The 25,304-nt window shown below is 56.1% G+C and overlaps 1 protein-coding gene across 1 annotated transcript; it reads left to right on the top strand.

Moving 5' to 3' along the window:
• Window positions 1-5,398: 5,398 nt before the first annotated feature.
• Window positions 5,399-25,065, top strand: NLRP6 (NLR family pyrin domain containing 6; the record flags this gene model as incomplete). Its single annotated transcript, XM_080817857.1, has 9 exons — window positions 5,399-5,503; window positions 18,618-18,658; window positions 19,370-19,650; window positions 19,892-19,930; window positions 20,228-21,986; window positions 22,802-22,894; window positions 24,033-24,203; window positions 24,305-24,472; window positions 24,927-25,065. The coding sequence occupies 9 exons, from the start codon at window positions 5,399-5,401 to the stop codon at window positions 25,063-25,065; spliced, it is 2,796 nt and encodes a 931-aa protein (XP_080673983.1).
• Window positions 25,066-25,304: the final 239 nt, after the last annotated feature.

The following is a 25,304-nucleotide window of genomic DNA, read 5'->3' on the forward strand; positions in this document are numbered from 1 at the left end:
TTCTGGTCATCTCAGGGACCGTTCCTGGTTGTAAGCAGCCACGGGTCAGTTAGGGGCCGATGGCCTGTGAGCCTGTTTGCTTCCGCACGGGGCCACAGGGCCCCCTGACCTTGCTCAGATCCCCTGCTCAAGCCTGCTGTCTGAAGGAGGCCTCTACAACTTAACATCATTGGTTAAGGGGGAGATGTGGAGCTTTCCACCTCCGAATCAGAATGAGACAAGAATGTCTGTATCTCCGGGGGGGGGGGGGGGGGGGGAGGGGAGGGTGGTTGGGTTATGGACATTGGGGAAGGTACATGGTATGGTGAGTGCTGTGTAGTGTGTAAACCTGGCGATTCACAGACCTGTACCCCTGGGGCTAAGAATATATTATATGTTAATAAAAAAAATGAAAAAATTTAAAAAAAAAGAATGTCCCCATCACCATTTAAGCCAACGTTACACTGTGGGCCCTACGCAAGTCACGAGACAAGAAAACGAAGTAAAAGTTATAAAGATAGGGAAGAAGAAAAATGAAACTATAATTATTTAAGACAATATGGTTGTGGGTGTCAAAAACCCAAAAGAATCTGGAAAAAAGCTATTTTAATTAGTAGATGTATTTACCAAGGCCCCTGGATACAAGGTCAAAAGTCTATTGTACTTTCATACTACCATTAAGCAATTAGAAAGCGAAACAAAGATATTTCACAAAGCATAAAAAAATCATAAAAATAACAAATGGACTTTGGTTTTTAGTCCGGCATAAGAAACTTGAACATCACCATTACACCCTCACAAGGAAAAAGCTGAAAAACCAACAATTCTTCTTAGAGCCATAAAGCAAGTGAGATGACGGGACCAATTACGGCCCCCAAATTCCCGGACTGGAGAGACAGCGAGGCAAAGGCAGGGAACCACGATGAGAAACTGGGGGCGGGGGGGGTGGGCAGTGCCAGGGTACGAGGTCCTGAACCAGAGTTGGAGAGACCCCGGAGGCTCCGTGGGGACAACCGCCGAGTCAGGAACTCCAGCGGACCCAGTGACCGTCCTCACGGTGACTCTCGAGGAAACGTCCTTCCTGTCCCAGGCAGCGGGAGGGGAAAGGAGCACCTCTGGGCGGTCGGGAGCCAGACTGGTTAGGGAGAGCCTCGGCTGCGGGGGCTTCCTCGGAGCCTCACTGGCCGAGGGAAGGGGGACAAGCAGCCCCTCAGCCTTCCGGCCCCAGCGCGATCAGGTGCAGCTCCTGGGCCTCCGCCCCGGGCCGCCCCGGGCCGCCCCCCACCACACAGCCCCCCGCCAGGTCACCCACAGCCCACTTCCCAGTCCTCGTGCCCAGCTATCAAGAGACAATGACAAGGCGTACGAGGGGCAGGAAAACACTGGGCCCGAGATGTGACCGGCATCTCACCGGAGAGGTACGGGAGGCAAACGAGCGAATGAGATGTTCTTCTGTCATTACAGAGTCGCGGCTCGAGGCAGCACGGGACGACGGTCGCGCCCCTCCTAGGACGGCCAGAATGCGGAGCGCTGGGCACGGCAGAGCTGTCGTTCCTTGCCGGCGGGAAGGCAGACCCTCGGGAGGCAGAAACGCCACATGGGACGCACACGGGACCCAGCAGCCCCGCGGCTCCTGGGGACCCAAGTGACATGGCAGCCGGCGTCCGCGCGAGAACCTGCACGTGGATGTTTCCAGCAGCCCGTTAGTCATCGCCCCGGCTTGGAAGCGGCCAAGACGCCTTCGGCAGGTGAATGGACGGCTGTGGGTTAGGGCGGGGTTAACGCTAACCCACACGAGGGGACACGGCTCAGTGCTACAAAGAAATGGTCTGTCGGTTATGAACGGGCATGGGGGAACCCGAAATGTGTAAGGGAGAGAAGCCGACCCGAAAAGGCTGCGCCCCCTCAGTCCCCGTCCTTGGCTGCAAGTCGCTGCTGCGCTCACTCAGCCGACGGGTACTGGCTGTGCCCCGGTGCGTCCAGCACCGTTCGCTCCGGCTGCCCAGGACTCGCAGGGAAGAGACGGTCCCCACGCTTGTGCTTGTGAAGGTCACGCGTCAGCCCGGGGAGATCAATGGCTAACCCCGGGAACACAGAGGTGCTGAGTGCATTAGGGGGTGGTGCCTCCTGTCGGGTAACAGGGCCAGCGACTGGGTCAGGACAGCAAGCAGGGTTTGGTCACCAAGAAGGTGGCGAAGGCAGGAAGGGAGCAGGACAAGAGCGCCTTGGTGGGGGGTGGAGGGTGCGGCCAGCAAGTGGGAGGAGGAGCAGGGCAGCGGGGGAGAGAGGAGAGCGCGGGGGAGAGAGGAGAGCGCGGGGCAGAGGGACCTGGGGGCTCATGGGCTCCATTCTGGGCAAAGTGGGGGACCACAAAGAAGGGGTGTGACCTCACCTGAGCTTTCACAAGACCACTGAAGACCACTGTGGCTGGAGCACAGGGAGCTGACACAGGCCACGGTGAGGCCATGGGGACTGGGGGGGCCACTGGGAGGGCCGTGGGGACTACAGGGGACAATGTGAGGGACTGAGGGGCCGTGGGAGCCGCTGTGGGTTTGGTCTGAGGACCTGAAGGCTGAGGACCAAAGACGGGACCATTGAAAGAGGTGTAATTGCTGGGGGGAAAGCTATTGGAAAGAAGGTCTGCGTGGACTTGGAAATCACAAAGTTACACAGAAGTGCATTTGCAAAGATGGGCACCAGGAGCTAAAACGTCCAAAAAACGAAGGGGAGGGGTTAGGGTTAGTGGGCCCTGGAATCCGGGCGGCCGGAGCCATGCTCTGAGGCCTCTGTGCAGCGCTGGGCTATGTGGGAGATGCGCAAGGAGCAGGGAGATCCCTGGGCGTGGAGCAGCGGACGGGCCCGGCTCTGCTAGAGGTGGGTGCTGAGGGTGTGGGGAGGCCTGTCTGGGGAGAAGAACCCCCCACTGTCGTGGCAGGGGTCACCTGGGAGCCTGACAACTCCCCGGAGAGCACTTAGCCTTTCGCCCCACAAGCACGAGTGTGAGGCTGAGCCGTACCCTATTACGTGCAGCGGAGTAAAATGCTAGATTCGCTTCTTCAAACTACTCATGTCCTCTCTCCCCAGAGTTCTGACCACGACATTGGAGGGCCAGACCATCCTGGCCGGGGGTGGCTGCCGGGAGAGAGGACTGCTCGTCTTGGGCAGGTCGTCAGAAGCCTCTGGGGACTGTCACTGAGCAGGGGAGGTAGGGAGCGTTGTCGCTGCTTTGGCTCTCTGTGTGCACCTGTGGTGGGTCCTGTCTTGGGAGAAGAGGGAGGGGCTGAGCCAGCCCCCACCCCGCCCCGGCAGGCAGGCGGCCAGCGGAGCTGGCCCTTGGTGGGCACGGGGCTGCTGGGCACAGGTAGACAGGCAAGAGCCCTTCACAGACCTGAGATAGGAGGGGGCCGTGGGAGGGGCTCCCCGTGCGCAGCAGCCAGGCCCCAAGTACCTCCCTGCGTCTGTCCCTTCGTGGCCTCAGCAGGCAGGAAAGCCCCCACGCGCAGGACAAGAGGGACCCTTGGGGCACCCGCCCGCCGAGGAAGGGCTTCGCGCGGCTGCATTTCAGGGGCTCTTTGCTCCTGCCAGGCCTTCCATCCTCTTGGTCCTGGGCCTCCTGCAAAGGTGGGTACCCCCTCATCCATCGGACGGGGCGGTGAGGCAGGCTCCGTCCCCTGACGCTGAGGGTCCAGGCCACCTTTCACAAGAGAACTTCAGCCGTCACACCCCATCCTCCACCAAACTCTGCCCACAACGTCCCCAGGGCAAGGATGGGAACTGTGGAGCCAGGCGAGAAGCTGCCCTGCCCTCCCCTTGGGTGGACATGGGGCTGGAGCCCCAGGCTGGTGGCAGGCGCCCCACTAGCTGCCGGCAAGGCAATGATTGATTCACCCTTGACAGGACTGCAGGGCTCTGGCCAGCCCAGGCTCTGAGAGGAAGGCAGGCCCAGGGCAGGCCCAGTGGACTCCCACTCTCGGAAGGTAGTAAGGGTCGGAGCACGAAAAACCTGATAAAATTTTATGGGCCGTGTTCTCCCACGGAGGGAGATAGCACTGCTACTCTCAAGGACTTGCCACCAGCCCTTCGCTAAACAGAGGCCATGGTTCCTGGCCTATCGGGGAGAATACTTGAGCTAATAATTAATCAGATTATAGTGACATTGACTTTCATTGTTTCACTAAAATTGTGGTAAAATACACAGGACATAAAATGTACCGTCTTCCCCGTCTCTAAGTCCACGGCTCAGGGGCACGAAGCACATTCACACTGTTGTGTGGCCGTCCCCGCCGTCTCCAGAACTTTCCATCTTCCCAAACTGAGACTCTGTCCCTGTGAGACACTGACCCCCGTCCCTCCACTGACACCCACCGTCCACTCTCCGTCCCCCTGAGACACCGACCCCATCCGTCCCCCGGCCCCTGGGCTCACCGTCCACTCTCTGTTCCCCTGAGACTCCGACCCCCATCCCTTCCCTGGCCCTGGCACCCACTGTCCACTCTCCGTCCCCCTGAGACACCGACCCCCATCCCTCCCCTGGCACCCACCATCCACTCTCTGTACCCCTGAGACTCCGACCCCCCTCCCTTCCCTGGCCCTGGCACCCACTGTCCACTCTCTGTCCCGCTGAGACTGACCCCCATCCCTCACTCGGCCCCGGGGCCCACCGTCCACTCTCCGTCCCCCTGAGACACCGACCCCCATCCCTCCCCTGGCGCCCACCGTCCACTCTCTGTCCCTGCGAATCTGGAGACTCTAGGGACCCCATCTGGGTGGGATCCTGCAGTATTTGTCCCTCTGTGTCTGACCTGTTTCACTCCGCGTCACGTCCCCCAGCTCCATCCATGTTGTACCAAGAATTTCCTTCTTTGCTAAGGCTGAGTAATATTTCTGTGTCTTTTTTTTTTTTTAGATTTTTATTTATTTATTTGACAGACAGAAATCACAAGCAGGCAGAAAGGCAGGCAGAGAGAGAGGAGGAAGCAGGCTCCCCGCGGAGCAGAGAGCCCGATGCAGGGCTCGATCCCGGAACCCTGGGATCATGACCTGAGCCGAAGGCAGAGGCTTAACCCACTGAGCCACCCAGGCATCCCTTTCTGTGTCTTATTTTAAATACAGTGCAACCCTTTCTGTCTCTGGCTATGTTGCCAGACCTCTTGATAGACCAGATGCCCACCAGGCAAGGTCTGAGCCGCAGGCTTCCTGGGGAAGGAGCCTCCTCTCTGGATCCCTGAGGGAAAGGGGAGGGCATTCCCCAAGGAACCGCAGACACAAAGGCACGGAGGGCTTGGTCTGGTTTCTACGGGAGACGGAGCAGCGGAAGGGCCTTGCTGGGCAAGGAGGCTTCGGAAATGGGGCTGAGAGATGGGGCAGAGGTCGCCCCCGTCCCCAGCCCACCGGCCTCAGTCTGGACTATCTCGGGCACATGGGACAGGGCAGGAGTCTTCGCCCAGCGAGGGCCGTGGAGCTGGGCTCGGAGCTGGCCTGGAGCCATGGTGCCACCCTGGGGGCCGGCTCCTTCTCCCCCTCGGTGAGTGGTCTCCGTCCCCACATGCTCACTGTCGCTGGACCCCCGGGCCTGTGGCCACATCTGTGCAGGACAAAGAGGCCAAGAGCAGAAGGCTGTGCTCACTCCGTCCGTCCTCTTCAGCAGGAGCCCCGTGGGCTCTCCTGAGCTCACCCGGCAGGGTTCCTCTTCCCTGTCGTTGGCCAAGACTGTGCCCCATGGTCAGCTGCTGGGACATCAAGCCTTATAGGAAGGCACTTAGCGACCCCGCAGCAAGTGGGGTTCCATCAGTAAGAAGGAAGGGCAGAACGGGTCTTGGGTCAGCAGCTGGCAGGGCTCCCACATCCTGCTCCATTCGGGACCCCCGCAGGCCGGGGGCGGGGGTTGTGTTGGAAGGAGAGCTGAGAGCCTCGGTTGAAGGTGTGGTGATGTGGGGGTTCGCCTCTCGAGAGGAGAGAGCGGCCAGCCCGCAGGGAAGCCGAGTGCTGGACGTGGCGAGGGGAGGGGAGGGTGAGGAAGTGGGCTTGGAAGGGAGCTGTTGGCGGCTGCGGGCCAGGAGAGCAGGGGAGGAAAGGAAAGAGGGCAAGAGGGGATTTTTAGCCACTGCCCTGAGCTCCGAACTTTGGGCAGAGGGAGGGCTCCCCAAAGAGCTTCTTGTAGGGAAACGCTCCGTGAGGGGATGACCCCTGTGCTGCCCCTCTGGGAAGCTGAAGCACAGAACAGTGTTTTCCGAGGCCTCCAGGGCTGAACGGGGGATTTCTGGAGTGTGTGTGAGCCCTGAGTCATGAGGCTGCTGAGATTAATGTCGCTGCTCTTAGGGGATTCTCGGAAAAGTAGCCCTAACCAGCTGCTGGATCCAGATGCAAATCACTGGGCACCAGCCACGGAGGCCCCGGAGCGCACTCCAGATCGAGGGGACTAGTGGGTTGGAATCATAATTTTTGGGGAGAACAGACTTGGGACAGAGTGTCTTTTGACATGGGATTTATGCCTGGCGCACTGCCCGAACTCCCCAGCGCTCAGTGTGGCCAAGGGAGTGAGCGGAAGGGACATGCGCACATCCTGGTCTTGCCCTTGACAGGAGGGGGCGTGCCCGCTGCCTCGCTTTTCCCACAGGCGAGTGGTGACGTGGTCACTCAGGGCCACCGTGGAGGAGGCAGCCCCAGAAACCCTGCACTGCCACTCGCTGCTCAGGCCCCGTTCTTGCTGTCTCGTTTAGGGCGCTGTCGGGGTCCAGCCCCCGGAGCCCAGACAGAGCCAAGCCCACCCGCACTGGGTATGCTCCCCACACCAAGGCTGCTTAGAAGATCCGTCAGGAGGTCAAAAACCTGAATTAATATTTCCGAAATATCTTTAATGAGGCGCTCCTGGGCGGCTCAGTTGTTTTAAGCATCTGCTTTTGGCTCGGGTCATGATCTCAGGGTCCTGGGATCGAGTCCCCCATGGGGCTCTCTGCTCAATAGGGAGCCTCTTCTCCCTCTGCCCCTCCCCCTACTCAAGTCTCTCTCTCTCTCTCTCTCACTCACTCTCTCTCAAATAAACAAATAAATAAACAAAATATTTAAAAAGCAAAACCAAAAAAAAAACCCCATCTTTAGTGAGATATAATTTATATACCATAAAATTCACCCACTTAAAGGGCGTGATCCAAGGGTCCTGAGAACTCTCATTCATAGACTTGTACAACTGTCACCACAGTCAGTTCCAGAATGTTCCATCACTCCAAAAAGGAGCCCCTTGCCCATTAGCAGTCGCTCCCATTCTCCCCCAGCCCCTGGCCACCTCTCATCTCCTTTTTTTCTCTGTGGCTTTGCCCATTCTGGACATTTCCGAGGAGTAGAATCATACAGAACTTGTCATTCTGGGTCTGGCTTCTTTCACTGAGCAGTGTTTTCCAGGTTCCTCCACGGTGCACGGTGTGTCGGGACTCCTCTTGGGGGCCGCGGCCGTCCATCCCGCGATGGGCCGCACTTTGTGCATCCATTCTCCAGCCGACGTTGTGTCGCTCGCACGTCTTGGCTACCGTAAAGCTTATGGACGTTTGTGTGGAAGTTTCGTGAGGATGTTGTTTGCAATTCCCTTGGGAAGATACCTCAGAGGTATTTGACCAGGTTCTGTGGTAACACCATGTTTAACGTTTTTCGGAGCTGACGAGATTTTTCCAAAATGGCTGCACCCCTTGACGTCCCCACCAGCAACGTCCTCCCAATGCTTGTTACTGTCCACCCTTCTACTTATACCCCCCCATCACATGCGAAGTGGTATCACATTACGGTTTTTCTAAATAGACTTTATTTGTTAGAGTACTTTTAGGGTTATAGAAAAACTTGGCAGAAAGTATAGATAATTTTTATACATACATATATATATACATATATATATAATATACACGAAATAAGTGTCCCCTTCTTAGTAACACTATGTAACGGTGTGGTACGTTTGTTACAACTAATGACTGATACATTATTATTAACTAAAGCTCATAGTTTACATCAGGGCTCTTTCTGGGCTGTACGTTCTCGGGGTTTGGACAAAGGCATGACATCCTGTGTCTACCACAATAGTGTCACACAGAGTAGTGTCACTGCCGTAAACGTCCCCTGAGCGCCACGATCTGCCCTCCCTTCCCCCAACCCCGGCAACCATTCATATTCTTACTGTCTCCAGAGTTTTGCCTTTTCTGGAATGTCACAGAGTTGGAATCACATAATGCAGAGCATTTTCAGACTGAGTTCTTCCACCTAACCATATGCACTTAGGGTTCCCCCATGTCTTTTCATGGCTTCATAGCTCATTTCTTTTTATCACTGATTAATACTCCATTGTGTGGAGTCCCAAGGTTTGCGCACCCATTAACACATGGAAGAACATCTACTTCCAAGTATGGCGATCGTGAGTAAAGCTGCTATAAACATCTGTGTGCAGGTTTTGCGCGTACATAAGCTTTCAACTCATTTAGGGGCGCTTGGGTGGCTCAGTGGGTTAAGCCTCTGCCTTCGGCTCAGGTCCTGATCTCAGGGTCCTGGGATCGAGCCCCACGTCGGGTTCTCTGCTCTGTGGGGAGCCTGCTTCCCCCCCGCCCCCGCGCCTGCCTGCCTCTCCGCCTACTTGTGATCTCTGTCAAGTGAATAAACAAAAAAATCTTTAAAAAAAAAAAAAAAGCATTCAACTCATTTAAAATCCTTTAAATCAAAATTTAAATATCGAGGAGCGTGATTGCTGGTTGTACAGTAGGAGTTTGTAAGAAACCACTCAGCTGTCTCCCCAAGAGTCTGCGTGACTTTGCGGTGGGTGAGAGCTCTTGTCGCCCCTCAGGCGGGCCAGCATTTGCTGCCGGTGCTCTGGGTCATAGTCACTGCACCGGGCGGGCGATGCTGCACCGTTGCTGAAAGCTGCATCTCCCTGAAGACGTGGGATGCCCAGCTTCTTTGCTTCCGCTCAGCAGCCATCTGAGTACTGTCTCTGGTGAAGCATCCAAATCTTTTGACCACTTTTTAAGCAGGGGGTCTTCTTACTTGGGAGTCTTGACAGTTCTTTGTATGGTCTGGATAACATTCCTTTATCAGATAAGTCTTTTGCAAATATTTTCTCCCAGCCTGTGGCTTGTCTTTTCATTCTCTTTACAATGTCTTTTGCAGAACAGAAGTTTTTAACCTTAATGAGGTCAAATGTATCCATTTTCTCTTTCATGGATCACGCCTGTGGAGATGTATCTAAAATGCCATTGCCAAACCCAAGATCACCTAGATTTCTTCCTATGTCCTCTTCTAAAAACATTACCGTTTTCCATTTAATATTTGCATCTATGTTCCATTTTCAGTTAGTTTCTGTGAAAGGTTAAAGTCTGTGCCAAGATTTTTTTCTTTCTCGTAGATACCCAGTTGTTCCTGTACCATTTGTTGAACAAAACGACCCTTTCTAGGCAAAATACATGAAGGGGATTAAGAGGTAATTAGAAAATAAACTGCACCCAAGGGTGTAAATTACAGCATAATAGTGCCGTATAGCTTTGTATGGTGACAGATGGTAACCAGACTTACTGGAGTGAGCATTTGTGTGTAAATGCTGAGTCACTGCTGTAGATCTGAAACTAACATAATATTGCATGTCAATTACACACCAATAAAATTAAGTAAATATAAACTTTTTAACCAGAAAAAAAAAAAAAGACTACCCTTTCTCCATTGAGTTGCTTTTCCTCCTTTGTCAATGATAAATTGACTATTTTGTGGGTCTATATGCGGGCTCTCTAGTCTCCTCACTGATCTATTTCTCTAGCCTGTTGCCAACAGCACGCGGCCCTGACCTGTGCAGCTTTCTGGTGCGTCTTGAAGCGCTTGTTCTAACGCCCTGTTGTGTGGGCTCTTCCGGGTCTTTGCGTTCTCTGTATAAACTTCACAGTAAGTTTGCCAATGTCACAAAATAACTCGCTGGGATTTTAACTGGGATTATACTGAATCTATAGATCAATCTGGAGAACATTGACAGCTTAATAATATTGACTCTTCCCACCCATAAACATGGGATATTTTTCCATTGATTCATCTTTTTTAAATCTCTCATCAGAGCTTTGTCCTTTTCCTCATACAGGTCTTGTACATATTTTGTTAGACTTATACCTAAGTATTTCACCAGATTTGGTGCTAATGTAAATGAAGCTCTGTTTAATTTCAAATCCCAGCTGTTCATTGCTAGTATACAGGAAAGCCAGCAATATTGCATCCTGCAACCTCACAATAACTGCTGACTAGTTCCAGGAGTTTTTAATTCTTTGGAATTTTCTACACAGACAATCATGTCATGTATTGGGGGGGGGGTAAATTTCTTCCTTCCCAATCTGTAGACCCTTACTGCGTTTTCTGGTCTTGTTGCATAGGCTAAGACTCCCGTTGTTGATTAGAAGTGGTAAGAGGGAGTTTCCTTGTCTCGTTTCCAATCCTACAAGGAAAGCTTCTAGTTTCTCACCATTAAGTATGAAGTTAGTGGAGGGTTTTTAGCCAATCTCTTTTATTAACTGAGGAAGTTCCCCTCTATTCCTAGTTTGCAGAGTTTTTCTCATGAATGGGTGTTGGGTGTTGTCAGATCTCTTCTGCGTCTATTGATGCAATGATTGATTTTTCTTCCTTAGCCTCTTGATGTGATAGATTACATTAATTGAATTTTGAAAATTAGACCAGCCTTGCATACCTGAGATAAATCTCACCTTGTTGCAGTATATAATTAATTTTACGCATGTTGGGTTCAATTTGCTAATGTTCAGTTGAGTATTTCTGCATCTACGTCCATGAGAGATATTGTCCAAATTATTTTTGGTAAAGTCTTGGTGTTAAGATAATGCTGGCTTCATAGTATGAGTTAGGAAGTGTTTCCTCTGCTTCTCTCTTCTGGAAGAGATAGTAGAGCTGTTATTTCCCTTTTAGAATTCACCAGGGAACACATCTGTGCCTAGTACTTTCTATTTTGGAACATTATTAATTTGTGATTCGATTTTTTTAGTAAATACAGACATATTCATAATATCTACTTCTCCTTGTGCAAGTTTTGATATAGTGTGTCTTTCAAGGAATTGATCTACTTTATCTAAAATGTCGGATTTGTGAGCATAAAGTTCTGCCTTTATTATCCTTTTACACATGGGATCTACGGTGATGGCCCCTTTTTCATTCTGATATTAATAATTTGTAACTTTGTACCTCGTCTGTTTTTTTTTTTAAAGATTTATTTATTCATTAGAGAGAGAGGGAGAAAGAGCACTGGCGAGAGGAGCAGAGGGAAAGGAAGGGAGAATCTTAAGCAGGCTCCCCACTGAGGGCAGAGCCCCATGTGGGGCTCGATCCCATGACCCTGAGATCATAACCCGAGCTGAAACCAAGAGTTGCACATTTAACCGACTGTGCCACCCAGGTGCCCCTTATCTCTTTTTTTCCTGGCGAGTCTTGCTAGAGGCTTATGAATTTTATTGATCTTTTCAAAGAATTCGCTTTTTATTCTTTGATTTTTTTTTCTATTAACTTCCTGCTTTCAGTTTCATTGATTTCCGACATAATTTTTATTATTCCCTTTTTTGTGCTTACTTTAGATCTAATTTTCCTTTTTCCCCCTATTTTCTCAGGGTAGCAGCTTATATTACTGATTTTAGAGTGCTTTTCTTTTCTAATATATGCATGGAATGCTATAATTTTCCTCTAAGCAGTGATTTAGATGAATCTTGCAAATTTTGATAAATTATTTTTTCATTTTTATTTTATAATTTATATTTATATTATATCTTGTGTTATTCGGAAGTGTGCTGTCTAATCTCCAAATATTTGGGGATTTTCTAGATATTTTTCTGTTATTGAATGCTAGTTTAATTGCACTGTGATCTCAACAGACATTGTATGACTTCTATTCTTTTCCATTTGTTAGGGTGTGTTTTATGGCCCAGAATGTGGTCTCTCTTGGTCAATGTTTTATGAGCTTGAGAAGAACGTGTGTTCTTTTGGGGTTGGTTGAAGTAGTCAATGACTATCCATTATGCCCGGTTGGTTGACGGCGTTGAGTTCAGCGGTGTCCTTACTGAGCTCCTGCCTGCTGGATCTGTCCATTTCTAAGAGGGGGTATTGACATTTCCAAATATAAAAACGGGTTCATCTATTTCTCCATAAAATCCTGTCAGTTTCTTCCTCGGGTGTCTGGCACTGTTGTCAGGTACAGACACATCAAGGATTGTTTTATCTACTTGGAGAATTAGCCCTTTTATCATTATGTATGCCCTTCTTTATCTCGGACGATTTTCCTTGCCCTAAAATCTGCGTTGTCTGAAGTGAGTTAGTTACTCCAGCTTTTTTCTCTGTTTTAGTAAGATATGATTAACATACATATAAACTGTGTAAGTTTAAGATATACAGCATAATGATTTGACTTACATATACTGTGAAATAAGACCCAGATAAGTTTAGTTAATATCCATCATCTCAGACACCAACGAAAAAGGCAAGAAACGGTCCTTCTTTTTCTCTGTGATGAGAACTCTCGGGAATTTACTCTCAACATTTTTCATACACGCGTGCCAACCGGCAGCGTCAGCCACAGTCACCGTGGTGTCTGTCACAGCCCTAGTGCTCATTTATCTTCTCACTGGAAGTTCCTACTGTTCAACCACCTCCATCCACCCAGCTGTCTTGTGATTAGGGTTAGCCTGGTGTATCTCTTCACCCTCTACTTGTACCCTATCTGTGTCTTTGCAGTTAACGTGGGTTTCTTATGAACAACACACAGCTGGGCCATGTTCTTAATCCACTCTGATCGTCTCTCTTTTAATTGGTGTTCAGGTCATCGACCATTAAAGTAACTATTGATGTAGCTGAATTAGTGTTTATCATATTTGTAACCGTTTGTTATTTGGTTCCTTTGTCTCACTTTCTTGTTCTTTCTTCCTTCCACTCTTTTTCTGCCTTTTCTCTGGTTTTGAGGATATTTTTCTGTTTTCTCTCTTCCCTTAGCATATCAAGTACACTTTTTTTGAAAGTGTGAGCATAAGTGGGGAGGGAGGGACAGAGGGAGAGGGGGAGTCCCAAGCAGGCTCCAGGCCCAGCGTGGAGCCCCACACAGGGCTCGATCTCACAACCCCGAGATCATCACCTGAGCAGAAATCAAGAGTCAGACGCTCAACCAATTGAGCCACCCAGGTGCCTAATTTATACTTCTTTTTTAAATGCTGTGGTGGCTGCCCTAGAATTCGTAATCTGCCTTTACAATTACTCTGTGCTCATGTAGTCCTGCACTACTCCACAGGCAATGGGGTATTTTTTTTTTAAGATTTTATTTATTTATTTGACAGGCAGAGATGACAAGTAGGGAGAGAAGCAGGCAGAGAGAGAGGAGGAAGCAGACTCCTCGCTGAGCAGAGAGCCCGATTCGGGGCTCGATCCCAGGACTCTGAGATCATGACCGGAGCCGAAGGCAGAGGCTTTAACCCACTGAGCCACCCAGGTGCCCTGCAATGGGGTACTTTATAACAATCCTTCCCGCCCATTCCTTACAACATCACTGTCACACGTTTCTAATATTCAACCAGTACATGGCTATTATTATCTTGAACAAACTGATAGATCCGTTGAGTGTAAGAAAAATAAAATATTTTATTTACCTTCATCTATTCCTACAATAATCCTCTTCATGTACATAGATCCAAAACTACATAATATTCTTTTTCTTCTCTCTGAGGAACACCTACAAACATTTCTTGCAGGGCTGATCCTCTGGTGACCAATTTCCACAATTTTTGTTCTAGGAGAAAGTTCTTGTTTCTCCTTCACTTTAGTACAATGTCATTAGATACAGAATTCTAGGTGGGTGGATTTTTTCTTTCCAACGATTTAAGTATCTCATTCCGCTCTCCTCTTGCGCACACGATTCCCAGGAAAGGCCTGGTGTCGTTTGCACCTTTCCTCTCTGGGTGGGCTTTCTTTCCCTCTGGCTTCTTTCAAGATTCTTCTCTGAGTGGAACAGGACGGCTGGAGGGGGCCGGGACTGAATATTTTCCTCCCTCCGTAGGTTGGGATGTATTAAAAACCAACTTGGGTACCCAGAGCGTGGACCATGTGAAGAAACGGGAGGAAAGCAACTGGCTGCAAGTCTGAGAGAGACGCCTGAGAAGAAACCAGCCCTGCCGGCCCCCTGCCCTTGAGCTCGGCCGCGAGACCGAGACCCGAAGGCCGAGACGAGACAGCTAGCTCCAGGCCTCCCCGTACACGGGAGCATTAAAGGAACGGGCTGGGGTGGGGAGAGTGTGAGAGGAACAGAATCACCGCGAGGAAACCCCTCACCAGAGAAAAGGAGAGGGAGAGCCCCCAGGCCGCCGCGGGGGGGCACGGCAAGGACCCCCGGTCGCAGGGACTGATCCGGGGATGTCGAGCCGGCCTTACGCTACCGGCACAAACCCGCTTAGCCGTGGTCTGTAATTCTCTGCATATGTGGATGATTCTGCCTTGTGGGGGTTGGCAGGAGATTCTCTGTCTGTGGTCCCCAGAGACACCGCTCTTCGCCCGCCTGGGAGGTGTCTGCTCCTCGGGCACCGGGGTCACGCGGCCTCACAGGCGGAGCGGGAACGTGCTCTCGCCTCTGCTGTCCCTAAGACTTCGTGCAGCCTTCCATGCCTGCTGGGATCAGCAGTGACGCCGTCTGGACGCCGACTTTGCTTTGCGGGAATTTCTCTTTATTGTTAATTCAACCTCTTTACTTGTAGATCTATTCAGGTTCCTTCTTTTGCTTCCATTTCAATAGTCTGTGTCTTTCTAGAAATTCGTCCACTTTAGCCAAGTTATCTCCCGTCAGCGCACAGAGGGGGTCCGCTGTAGCTCCGCGTTTCTCCTCACCGTCCCCCTCCTCAGGAACGGTCCTTTCGCTGAAGCCAGGGCGTGAAGCGCAGCGCTCAGAGCAGGGAAAGCAGCCTCTGCTGGGCGCATGGGCACCAGGAATGAGGCTTTCGAAGGGAGGAGGACCCAGGAGGAGGGAAGCCCCCGAGGACGAGTGGGTGATGCTGAGGACACCAGAGAGCCCTCACCAGCGGCGTCATGAGGGCGAAAGGCTCGAAGGCTTTCCTCAAGTTTTCCGGGGGAGCAAAATCCCCGTGGGAGGGGCCTCTGAGGCACTTCACGGTGCGGTCTCAATGACTCGGAAAAGATTTCAAGATCGTGCCCTTGGAAGTGCCCCTGCTGAGCTGCGGGACCACGGGAGAACACGGACCCAGAATGGAAGGCACCGTTTGCCACACCGCTCCCCCGAGTCCTTTCCTCCCCTGCTGACCCCTTTCTAGGAAAGCAGGCCTCGGCCTTCAACCCCCCCGCACCCCTCCACCTCCTCTCCTCGTCCCCGTGCTCCCCCAGCGCAGCTCACGCCAGGCCTCCCTGATACTGGCTCCTGGTAGCAGAGCCTTTCCCGGGGCTGCTGTCGGCCGCTGCTGAGAGTTTGTAGGGCACAGAGTCCATTTAAGGAGGGTCCATCGGAGGAGATGGGGATGACCTCGACATCCCGAAATCACAGGCCTCAGCGCCCTTCCCGCGCTGAATTTGGCCGAACACACCAGAGCAGACGCACGCCCTTCCTCCATCCCTACGCTCTCTCTGACTCGCCCCTGTCCATCCCTTTGGCAAAAGGGAAACAGCACACATTGCAGGGAAGAATTCACGGTCAGCAGGGTGGAGTGCTGGGGTGGGGGGTGAGTGGGATCAGAACTGAAGTTTAGGAATCAGGATGTTCTCGGCGACCCAGAAAGCAGAGCTTCCCAGGACTGGAGAGGTGGCAACAATGAGCGCCTGGAAGGGGCGTGGCACACCCGTGGCAGCTTCGCTCCTCTCCACCCTCGATGCCCGAGTGCCATTACCATGCCGTTTTGCAGAGGAGGAAAGAGACACAGAGAGGTTAAGTAACTTGTTCAAGGTGATCCAGCCATTGGATGGTGGAGGCAGGATTTGATGCCCAACATCCCGGCTAGGAGATGGTGTTCCTGACGGTGGCACTTCCTGCCGGAAACGACAGTGAAAGGGAGACAGTGCAGCCATAAAGAACTTGCTTTCAGGAAATCATCCCGTGGAGAGGAAAAGTGAACGTGCACTTAGAGAAACACAGCACCGGCCAGGGTGGTACATCTGTCTCTGCCCGGAGGACTGAGGGTGTATGGAGTGTCTCGGGGTTGGAATGGGGTTCACTGAGGGGTCCATGAGGGATGCACTGGGGTCTCTGGAAGTGGAGCTGTGGGCCAGGGCCCTGCGATGCCCCCGGAGCCGAGCAGGGCCCACATTCTGTCCACGGTCGAGCCCTGACATGCCTATGTTTGTGGTCCATCGATGGCTGCTTTGTCTCTGCAGAATCCCAGCCACGTCACTGGAGCTAAGTGAGTCGGGAGCTGGCAGATCGAGGGAGCTGGAACCCCATAGAGAGCTCATGACTGTAGCACCCCCAACCCCAACCTCCCCTGGCATCTGAGGTCCAACTCTGCTAAGGGTTTGTCCCCAGGACCCTGACTCCAAGGAGACTCAGTCCTCTCCTCTGCTTTGCTGGCTGTCATGCTCACCAGGGCCTGGAGTAAGGGTCTTGTCCCCGCTCTGGACCTGCCCCAGCAGAAGCTGCTTCAACACACAGGGCAGGTGCCGGACCCTACTTTTCAGTGCTCTGTGGGGACCGTGAGCTGTGTTCATGTTCACAGGAGTTCTTTCAAAGCACCAAGCACCCCTGCCCATGTGTGCTGGCAGCAGCACCCCCCCCCCCAGGCTCTCCGCTCCCAGCCCTGCCCTGAGTTCAGAAGGCTGCCCAGTGAGGGCAGTCAAGAGGGATGGGCGGGGACCTGTCAGGAACTTGGGGAGTAGGAGAAAGGCAGGCGCTGTCCTGGAGTAGACGTGAGTGTGACTAGTAGACCCAGACCTCTGAGGGCCCCAGCCCACCTCAGGAAGATATGGAGATACTTGTCTTAAACAGAAAAAAAAAAAAAAAATCAGAAAGAAATGGACATCTCTGTGAGTCCCCTCCTCCTAGTGGAGAGGTCCGCCAGAAGAGAGGCTCCCAGGACTCGGGTTCTCTCCCAGGGTAGGGGGGTCAGTTCTCAAGGCTCTTGCTGGAAGCAGGACTGAACACAAGGACGGCTTACGGCCAGAAGGGCAGTGCTGATTCCAGAACCCCGGTTCCTGCAGGCGATCGATCTCCCAGAGACACTCAGAGAGATCTTGTGTTCATCTTCCGGGGCTGCTGCATTCCCTACTGTAAACCTGGCTTAAGACAGTACATACTTGGGGCGCCTGGGTGGCTCAGTGGGTTAAGCCTCTGCCTTCGGCTCGGGTCATGATCCCAGGGTCCTGGGATTGAGCCCCACATCGGGCTCTCTGCTTAGCAGGGAGCCTGCTTCCTCCTCTCCCCCTGCCTGACTCTCTGCCTACTTGTGATCTCTGTCTGTCGAATAAATAAATAAAATCTTAAAAATAAATAAATAAATAAATAAATAACATTTAAAAAAAAAAAAAAAGACAGTACATACTTACTCTCTTTTGGTTCCGGAGGTCCAAAGTCCAAAAGCCATTTGGCTGAGCCGAGTTCCATGGGTTGGCGCAGCCACATTCCCTCCAGAGGCCCGAGAGGACATGACCTCCCCTTGCCTTTTCAAGCTGCATTCCCAGCTTCTAGTGCTGTGCTCCTGAGCTCCCTGGCTCAAGGCCCCTTCTCCCCGCTTCAGAGCCGGCAGCCTCGTGGCTGACTTCTGGTCACCTCGCCATCCTCCGGGTTGAGTCCCCCTCGGCCTCTAGCCATGTCCTAGAGATGACCTTTACGGCCCATCTGGGTAATGCGGGACAATCTCCCATTTCTAGATCCCGAGTCCCATCATGGCTGCAGAGCCCCTTTTGTATAGGAGGGGACCTTCCAAGGTTCCAGAGAGTAGGACCTGATATCTCTGGGGCCTGTTAGGTCGCCAACTATGTCACCGACTACAGGTGCACTCACACAAACATGGTGGTCGCATAGATGTGCGCGCGCGCACACACACACACACACACTTCACGCAGGCAGACGCTGTCAGGAGAACCCCACATTCATTTGGTCACATGTGGCTGCACATCACCTGCCTCACCTCCCCACCTGTCCCCATCCGCCTGCTCACGCCAGACCTGGGAAGCTACAGAGCTCTTCCCCGGCCCACGTGACAGCCTCCTTTCCCTGGTACTACCGTACGAGCCCTAGTGTCCCCTCGGCCCAAGAAGCCCTTCTTCCCTGCTGCCTTCAGAGTGTCACCTGTGTTGAGGCCCTAAAGCTGAAGGTCTGGTTTGGAGCCAGCCACTGTCCTCCCTGCTCTGCTGCCACCTGCTCACGACTCTCCCTTGCTGCCACGCCCTGTGGGTTTTCAGAGTCCAGTAATGGGGGGGGGGAAAGATTAGACAAAAATCAAAGGTCACCCAGCAAAACTCTTAAAGGGTGATTGTGTGCACATGTCCAGGTGCCTGAGTTCGGGAGCCCGGTGACTGCTGGACGGACATCTCAGTGTCAGCTGAGCTAGAGCCCTTGGGGCTCGGGCATGGGTGGCGCTGGGCAAATCCCCTAGAACTCGGCTTCCGTCAGCCTGCGGAGAGGAGCCTTTCTAACCCCTGCATCTGCCCCTAAGCGCTCCTCCTAGGCGCCAGACTCCATGGACCAACCAGAGGCCTTCCGCTCCAGGTGAGTGCTGGCTTTCGGGATGGTCAGTCGGGAAGCCCTCTAAGGCCTCGGGCTGCTGTCTCCCTGGGGCTTCACACGCCTCATCCACGCCCTTTCCCCAACATGCCCCAGGCTCAGGACTCTAGGGACTCCATCTGTACAGAAGGCATCCGGGGGTCTGTTCCCTACCAGGAGCTCAGACTCAGCCCCTGATGTGAGCCCCCAGCCTGGGCCCCACCAAAGGGCTCAGTGAGATGAGTGTCGTGGGGACCCGAGGGGCACAGTCTGGGCCCCGGGGGGAGTCTGGCTCCCTGCTGAGTCTCCCAGGGAGGGTAGGAGCAGAGGGAGGGAAGGGGAGAGCGCAGGCCCTGGTAGCTCCGGCATCTTGGGCTTTGGACCGGGCCTGGCCCCGCCTGGCAGGGACACAGCAAGCGGTGTGCGGAGCGGGAAGGCGTCCCCTAGCGCTGGGGTCAGCGGTGGCCAGGGCCTTCCCGGGGTGGCGGGCGGGGGGAACCCACTCACCACCAGGCGGCAAAGCCTGGGAGCAAAGCCCGGCTCCCCCCTCCATGCCTCTCCTCCCCGCTGAGCGTCCCCTGGAGCAACGGGGCCTCCTGGGAGCCGCGGACCGGCGTGCGCGCCCCCACCCCGGGGTCGCGTCGGGTGGGAGGCGGGGCAGGGCCGGGGTCCCCGCAACCACACGGGTGTTGACCGCCACCGCCCGCCTGCCCCCAGCACCGAGGTCCGCGCAGCCAAGGCGCGAGACCTGCTCCAGGCCGCGCTCGAGGACCTGAGCCAGGAGCAGCTGAAGCGCTTCCGCCACAAGCTGCGGGACGCGGCCCTGGAGGGCCGCAGCATCCCGTGGGGGCGGCTGGAGCGCGCCGACGCCGTGGACCTCGCGGAGCAGCTGACCCAGTTCTACGGGCCGGAGCCTGCCCTGGACGTGGCCCGAAAGACCCTGAAGAGGGCGGACGTGCGCGACGTGGCTGCGCGACTCAAGGAGCAGCGGCTGCAGTGTGAGCGCGGGCTCGGGGGTCGCGGGAGTCGCCGGGGTCCCCGCCTCTCTCTTCCCTTCCGCCCGGGCAGAGTCTCGGCCTCGCGCCACCGTCCTTCCCGCTTCCCCATGCACAGCCCCGCCAGGGCGGTGTCGCAGGGCTCGGGGCCTGGGCGCTCCCCAGCGGGCCCCCAACTCCCTCTCGCGGCCCCCGCCGCGCCCCTGCGCCTGCGGCGGGGCCTGACGGCCGGTCTCCCTTCCAGGGCTCGGCCCCGGCTCCTCCGCGCTGGTCTCCGTGTCGGGTAAGTCTATCTCCGTGCGAAGCGCCCGCCCCAAGCCGGGGGGCGGGGGAGGGTACGGTGACCCTCGGGTCTGCAGCACGAGTGTCCGCGGCAGCTGGTCCCCGGGAGGAGGGTGTGCGGGAGGGCGGCTGGGCGGAGGGGCCGGGGGTGCGGCAGGGAAACACCCGAACCGGCGGGCTGGGGAAGGCGCCGCGAGGGCCCGGCGCCGCGAGGGCCCAGCGCCGCGGCCGGCGCGTCCTCGTCCTCCGCCCACTCCCCCCTCCCTTGACTCCCTCCGGCCCCTCCCGCGCCCGCCAGAGTACAAGAAGAAGTACAGGGAGCACGTCCTGCAGCAGCACGCCAAGGTGAAGGAGAGAAACGCCCGCTCGGTGAAGATCAACAAGCGCTTCACCAAACTGCTGATCGCGCGCGAGGGCGCCGCGCTGGCGGACGAGGCTCCGGGGCTCGCGGAGGAGCCGGAGCCGGAGCCGGAGCGCGCTCGGCGCTCGGACACCCACACCTTCAACCGCCTGTTCGCCCGCGACGAAGAGGGTCAGCGGCCTCTGACGGTCGTGCTGCAGGGCCCGGCGGGCATCGGCAAAACCATGGCTGCGAAGAAGATCCTGTACGACTGGGCGGCCGGCAAGCTGTACCGCGACCAGGTGGACTTCGCCTTCTTCCTGCCCTGCCGCGAGCTGCTGGAGCGACCGGGCCCGTGCAGCCTGGCCCGCCTGGTCCTCGACCAGTGCCCCCACCGCAGCGCGCCCGTGCGCCAGATGCTCGCTCGCTCCGAGCGGCTGCTCTTCATCCTGGACGGCGCGGACGAGCTGCCGCCGGGGCCCGCCGACGCCGCGCCCTGCACAGACCCCTTCGAGGAGGCGGACGGCGCGCGCGTGCTGGACGGCCTGGTGAGCAAGACGCTGCTGCCCGGAGCCCGCCTGCTGGTGACCGCGCGCGCCACCGCCCCCGGGAGGCTGCAGGGCCGCCTGTGCTCCCCGCAGTGCGCGGAGGTGCGCGGCTTCTCCGACAAGGACAAGAAGAAGTACTTCCACAAGTTTTTTCGGGACGAACGGATGGCGGAGCGCGCCTACCGCTTCGTGAAGGAGAACGAGACTCTGTTCGCGCTGTGCTTCGTGCCCTTCGTGTGCTGGATCGTGTGCACCGTTCTGCGCCAGCAGCTCGAGCTCCACCAGGACCTGTCGCGCACCTCCAAGACCACCACGTCCGTGTACCTGCTCTTCATCACCAGCGTCCTGAGCTCAGCGCCTGGCGCCGACGGTCCCCAGATGCAGGGAGAGCTGCGGAAACTGGGCCGCCTGGCCCGCGAAGGTACCCTCCGGCACAGGGCGCAGTTCTCCGAGAAGGATCTGGAACGACTGGAACTTCGTGGCTCTAAAGTGCAGACGCTGTTTCTCAGCAAGAAAGAGCTGCCAGGCGTGCTGGAGACAGAGGTCACCTACCAGTTCATGGACCAGAGCTTCCAGGAATTCTTCGCCGCGCTGTCCTACCTGCTGGAGGACGAGGGGGCTCTCAAGGCACCGGCTGGCGGCGTGGGGGCGCTTCTGCGGGGGGACACCGAGCTGCGCGGCCACCTCACGCTCACCACGCGCTTCCTCTTCGGGCTGCTGAACGCGGAGCGGATGTGTGACATCAAGCGCCACTTCGGCGGCGTGGTTTCCGAGCGCGTGAAGCAGGATGTCCTGCGCTGGGTGCAGGAACAGGGCCGGGGCCGCCCAAGGGCGGCCCCGGAGGGGACTGAAGAGACCGAAACTCTGGAAGGCTCCGAGGAGCCAGAGGAGGAGGAGGGTGAGCTCAGCTACCCGCTAGAGCTCCTGTACTGCCTGTACGAGACGCAGGAGAGCGCCTTTGTGCACCAGGCACTGCGAGGCTGGCCGGAGCTCCAGCTGGAGCGAGTGCGCTTCAGCCGCATGGACCTGGTCGTCCTGAGCTACTGCGTGAGGAGCTGCCCGGCCGGGCAGGCCCTGCGGCTGGTTAGCTGTGCGCTGGTCCCCCCGCAGGAGAAGAAGAAGAAGAAGCGCCTGATAAAGCGACTGCATGGCAGCCTTGGCGGCAGCTCGTGAGTCCACAGGCCCCGGGTGGGGGGATGTGCGCCCTGCATCCATCTGGGCAGGGGGAGGCCGACCACGCCCGGAGGCCTGTTCCCCCCAAGGAGGAGCCCGCGCCCTCTCAAGGAAGCCTCCCGATGTCCATCTGTCCATCTGTCCATCTCCCTCCGGAGGGGCCTTTGCCATGCCAACTCCCAGCTGGTCCCCTCTGAGACAAACCTCTTAGCACGGCCATGTGGCTGTGGCCCAGCTTTCTAGTAAGTTCTGGAATGCACTATGCCTGCTGTGCCCTGAGCTTTGTACCTGCCGTTCTCTCCACCCAGAACACTGTTTGCTGCCTGTCGTCAGTACTCTGGCAGGCTCCCCCCGCTGGCCTGGGACCCCTTTGTCCCCAGAAGTGCCCCATAGACCACTGTATGCCATGACCTCTGCCCATGTCTGTCCCCCTCACCAGACCCTCAGCTCCTTCAGGGCAAATCGTCTTAGCTCCAACCCAGCACTCAACCCAGAGCTCAGCATCTGTTGACATGATGACTGTCAGGGTGTTGGCAGGGGCTGGGGCCGGGGACGCCCACTGCAGGTGCAAGGACAGACCTGTCTCGGAATGAGGGTGACACCCCCACACACACAGGCTGGACTCACATAGACTGCTTCAGCGGGGAGGTGCATGAGTGGTTTCCCTCTGGGTTTGGAGTGAAGAGCGTGGAGGGGTCCCGGCTCAGTCTGGGGTTGAGGACAGAGGCAGCTCTGGCACCTCAGGACCACAGGAAGGAGGGAGGGACTGGAAGGGGACAGGTGGGCTTCACCGTGCTCTCTCTCCTACCAGTTCACAAGCCACCATGAGAAAACCCCAGGCCTCTCCACTGCGTACACTCTTCGAGGCCATGATTGACCAGCACTGTGGTCTGCACAGCCTGACGTGAGTGACCGAGCCCCCACCCTCCCCTGGAAGGGATGCAAAGCAGAATAGTCTGGGCAGGGACAGAGATGTAGCCCTGGCTGGAAATGGCCGAGGGGACTCTGGTGTCCCGGGCTGGGGTCAACAGGCTGTGCCCACTCAGGACGGGGAGGGAGGAGGGGATGGGGATCGGGGCTCCCTCACCAGCTTCGGTGTTAGTTAGGAAGGAGGGTTTGGCCCCAGGTTGAGTGGAAAGCATGGTGCGGCTGTGCATTCTGGGGGAGGGATAAGGAAGACCAGAATATATTTTCCTTCCAAAGAAAGGAAACAAACAAACAAAGGAAGGCTGCGAGGCGCTACTGGAAAGAGGGGTACTGGGCAGCCCCCTGCACTCTCCCAGGAGGAGGGAAGTGGAGGGAAGTACCTGGGCCACAGGCTTTGAGTCCCGGCTGCCTGCCGCTGAGCCCTTGGGCAAGTCAGTCTGTCTGAGCTCGTTTCCTCTCCTGTGAAACTGAGCCAGTAGGCCTTGCCTCGGCAGGCTGGCGTGAGAATTAACGTGGCCACGCCGAGTACAGGACTTGTCACCAAGTCAGCAGAAAGTAAGAGCAGCTGTAGGAACTAGGAGTGGGGCGTGGTGACACGGTCACTTGGCCTGGTGGGAGGGTACTCCAGCAACCGGGGAAGAAACAGAGCGCAGTGATCGGCAAGGTCGGCCCAGCCACTCGGCCCTGAACTCAGTGCCTGAAGAGGTTCCTCACAGCACTGTTTCTAGAGGCAGCAAAGTAGAAACAAGGCAGCCGCTTGACCGCTGGGGACTGACTAACTGCACAAACTACAGCCCCCTAAACTCAACGGGCGGCGACGCAATTAAACACGTGGCAGTAAGTAGGATCTAAACAGGCTCTTCAGACGCTGGGAGAGAATTGGACCGTAAGGGAAAAGCCTGCAGGCCTGCCCTCGCTCCGAGGGCCCTGGCGCCCCAGGCACACACGTGGGGACAAAGGACAGAGAGATCTCTGTTCCCTGCAGAGCCGGCCTGTCCCCGGACTGAACCTCCCCCTCCCACACACTCACACACAGGAGTGGCCAGTTTGCCCAGTGGGCTGTGGCCAAGCAGCCAAGGGGCCTGAAGACAGACCCACGTGCCTCTTGCCCACAGGCTGTGCCGCTGCAGACTGCCGGACTCCGTCTGCCAAGACCTCTCCGAGGCCCTGAGGGAGGCCCCCGCCCTGAGGGAGCTGGGCCTCCTCCACAACCGGCTCAGCGAGGCAGGCCTGCGGGTGCTGAGTGAGGGCCTGGCCTGGCCGCAGTGCCGGGTGCAGAAGCTCCGGTGAGACCTGGCCTGGGAGAGACCACGGGAGGGACAGGTTGTGGGCCAGGGCCGGGGAGGGAGGGTGTCCGCCGCCGTCCTGAGGCTCCTCCTCCCCCAAGGGTGTGGCAGCCCAGCCTTCAGGAAGCCTTTCAGTACCTCACCGGCGTGCTCAGGCAGAGCCCAGCATTGACCACCCTGGAACTCGGCGACTGCCAGCTATCAGAGTCCATAGTGACCTACCTGTGTGCGGTCCTCCAGTACCCGGGATGCCGCCTACAGACCCTCAGGTAGAGGTGGGGGCGGGAAAGGTGCTGGGGACTCAGCCTCTCAACCATGAGTTGGGCTGGGTGCCTGGGGACTTCTCCCGGATGCTGAAGGGGAAAGCCTCCCAACCCCCCCAGCAACCACTCTCAAACCCAGCCCCTGGACACCCGTGCTCCAAAGCTCTGCCCAGCCCTTGGCCTCAGCCGCTCTACCAGACTGAAATGTCCGTGTGTCATCGGGGACCCATGGCAACTCTGGGCCAGTGATCCCAACACCCTTTGCTCCCCGAAAGGCTCTGAGCCCAAGCCCCTTCCCCCAGCCTCTGACGCCCCTGAGTAACCACCTCCTGTCACTGTGTGCCTTTAGCACTGCCTGGGCCAACAGCCCCATCACTGCCCCCCCCACCGGCCTGTTACTGTCCCCCCAGTCCTAGCCTCAGCTCCCCCCCACCCTTGTGTTCTGTGCACGCGGCCACAGTCTGACCTCCGTGGAGCTGAGTGAGCAGTCCTTGAAGGAGCTGCAGACGGTGCAGACAGCAAAGCCAGGCCTGGTCATCACCCACCCAGCCCTGGACGGTCACCCCAGGCCTCCCGCAGGACGCAGCAGTGCCCTCTGAGTTCCTGAAGGCCAGGCGGAGGCCTCAGGTCAGCCCCACGGAGTGGACTTCCTCATCCCGAGGGCAAGAGGACATTGCTGTCAGCTCTGGGCAGCTCTTTTGAGCCTGAGTTGCTGGGGGCAGGCAGATGGGAGGTGAGGACGCACGTGGTCCCTTACCTGGCCGGGGACAGGTCCTGGGACATGCGCCTCCCCGCACACCCTGGGCACATGTTACCTCTCTGTCCTCCACACCAGGGG

The sequence above is a fragment of the Martes martes genome (assembly GCF_963455335.1).
Source record: "Martes martes genome assembly, chromosome: 10".
Classification (NCBI taxonomy): domain Eukaryota; kingdom Metazoa; phylum Chordata; class Mammalia; order Carnivora; family Mustelidae; genus Martes; species Martes martes.